This window comes from Plasmodium fragile, assembly GCF_000956335.1.
Source record: "Plasmodium fragile strain nilgiri unplaced genomic scaffold supercont1.73, whole genome shotgun sequence".
NCBI classification, from domain to species: domain Eukaryota; phylum Apicomplexa; class Aconoidasida; order Haemosporida; family Plasmodiidae; genus Plasmodium; species Plasmodium fragile.
Window position 1 is genome coordinate 93,174 of NW_012192653.1, and position 2,114 is coordinate 95,287.

General features: G+C 39.2%; 1 protein-coding gene across 1 annotated transcript; it reads right to left on the reverse strand.

Annotated features, from left to right (window-relative positions):
- Positions 1-729: 729 nt before the first annotated feature.
- AK88_04722 (uncharacterized protein) lies at positions 730-1,770 on the reverse strand (the record flags this gene model as incomplete). The annotated part of the gene is made up of 2 exons (XM_012482330.1): positions 730-1,626; positions 1,744-1,770. The coding sequence occupies 2 exons, from the start codon at positions 1,768-1,770 to the stop codon at positions 730-732; spliced, it is 924 nt and encodes a 307-aa protein (XP_012337753.1).
- Between the last annotated feature and the right edge of the window lie 344 nt (positions 1,771-2,114).

Below are 2,114 nucleotides of genomic sequence, written 5' to 3' on the forward strand. Positions count from 1 at the left end.
AGTGTAGACGAGTGTATAGTGTATGGAATTTGTGGATATACGGGGATTATATGTGCATAGTTTGTTTACAGAACATTTGAGAGCCGGACGAAAAAGATGCAGGGTATATACGTTGCTCCCATGACAAACGCTGTCATAGTACGTAATGTCATACAGGACGATAATGTTGCCACAATGGATGCTGTCGCAACGAACGATAGTGTTGTCGTGGATATAATTAAAACTTTGAAGACATTTCTGACGTTCATCACAAATTGTTTGAGTTAGCAGAAAAATTAAAAAACATTTTATATATTATGAAAGTACTTACAATACATATTGCGCTTATGGTAACCATTATATATTACATATGGGACACAAAACACGTATGCATTATATACATATAAAATGAAGTAGGGACATACTATTTATTTTCTCTCTAAAGCTTGTTTCCTGCCTTGTAGCACGCATGAACAACTCATTATATTATCCAACAGTACAACATATGCATGCAAACTATGTATATTCGGAAAAGTGTACAAGCAAAATTATAATGTACAAAGCGGAACAATAAAAGTAAATGCTACAAAACTGTGAATAAACTCTAGCATGGAAATAGTACAGCAGGTCATACAAGGAAGGTCGGTCTCATACATGTGTAGGAACATACCATAACATTGACGTTGTTTACCAAAAGTAGAATAATGACGGTATTTCCGATTCGGCGGAGACCGTCGTTTTATTAGCTGCCTACGGTTTTTCGGACTCTCCTGCCTTCTTAGACGCTTCCTGCTTCTCGGCTGCTTCCTTCTTCTCAGGTGCTTCCGGTGTCTTAGGTGCTTCCGTCTTCTCAGCTACTTCCGGTTTATTGGATACATTGGCTGTCTTGGGTACTGCACGCTTCTGCTCTCCCTCTGATGTAATTTTGTCCTTTAGAGCTTTTTTTGGCACTTTTGCTTTTCCCCTTCGGTAGTAGTACCAGATTAACGCAGACAGCAATATAAGAATTATGCTCCCTGAAACTGCACCAACGGATGAAAGAGCTTCCGATAGTTTACCAGAACTGATTGTTACAACCATCATTGTTATATATACACCAAAGACGGCCAATGTAGCGGGGATCCACCATTTATTCCTAGATATAGTTCGCGCTAGTGTACTACAAAGTCCCCTAGTTTGCTCGCTCGTTTCTTTAATGTGTGCTTTATTTTGTGAGGCCACTTGTAACCCGTTTGATCCATCTTTGGGTTTCGGTTTTGCGGAATCTGTGCCAGGCGCAGTTGTTTGCACGGGGCCTGCACTAGGAGTCGCGGGTGCTTTATTTTGCTCTGGTGTTTGCTTATCCGTTGCACTCTTCACCGCATTCCCTTTCGGTTTCTTTTCTTTCTTTTCACTTTGTACATTATGCTGTGGTGACTGCGGTAACGATCCTTCTGATGCAACATTCGTTGTTGGTTTACCAGACTTTCCTGGCTTTTGTCCCGATGCGACTTTTTTATCTGGACCCTTACCAGGACTGAGGAGTAATGTATTATTTGGTTGTGGTGCTTGCATATCCAATTCGACCGTGAGCAATCTACTGATCCTGACACCGAGAGTGTCAAGCTGCTCGGGCCTATGATTCCATGATGTGACAAGTTCATTCGCCTAACATATGGGAAAAAACGGGGGAAGGATATATTTGAGGGCGTTATACAATGCACAATTATTCAGATAAAAGACAAGTACGCACAAGTTTTTTCAATTGTTAGGACCACGAATAACGTCATAATCATAGATGTAAATGCCCATTCTACGCAAGCGTTAATTATTGTGTCGTACGTGTTGGGGATATTGCCACGAGTATAATATGATGCTGAATATGGAAAGTTTGAGAGCGAACATCATTCTGTTCTTTGCTTTTTGTTTTGTTTGAGAATAAAAGTAGATTCCTAAGAACTATATTTCTTTGTACTTATAAAGAAGGGGATTATATGATTATTTTTATATCTATCTGTGTTGACACCACGTGGCTATTCTTGTTTTTGTGCTTGTATTCGATAATTTATATGATTTGTTCTTTATATATACATGTATGATTCCTTCTTATTTTTTTTTCCTTCCTTTTTTACGATGCGCAAATATGATAGGATTGT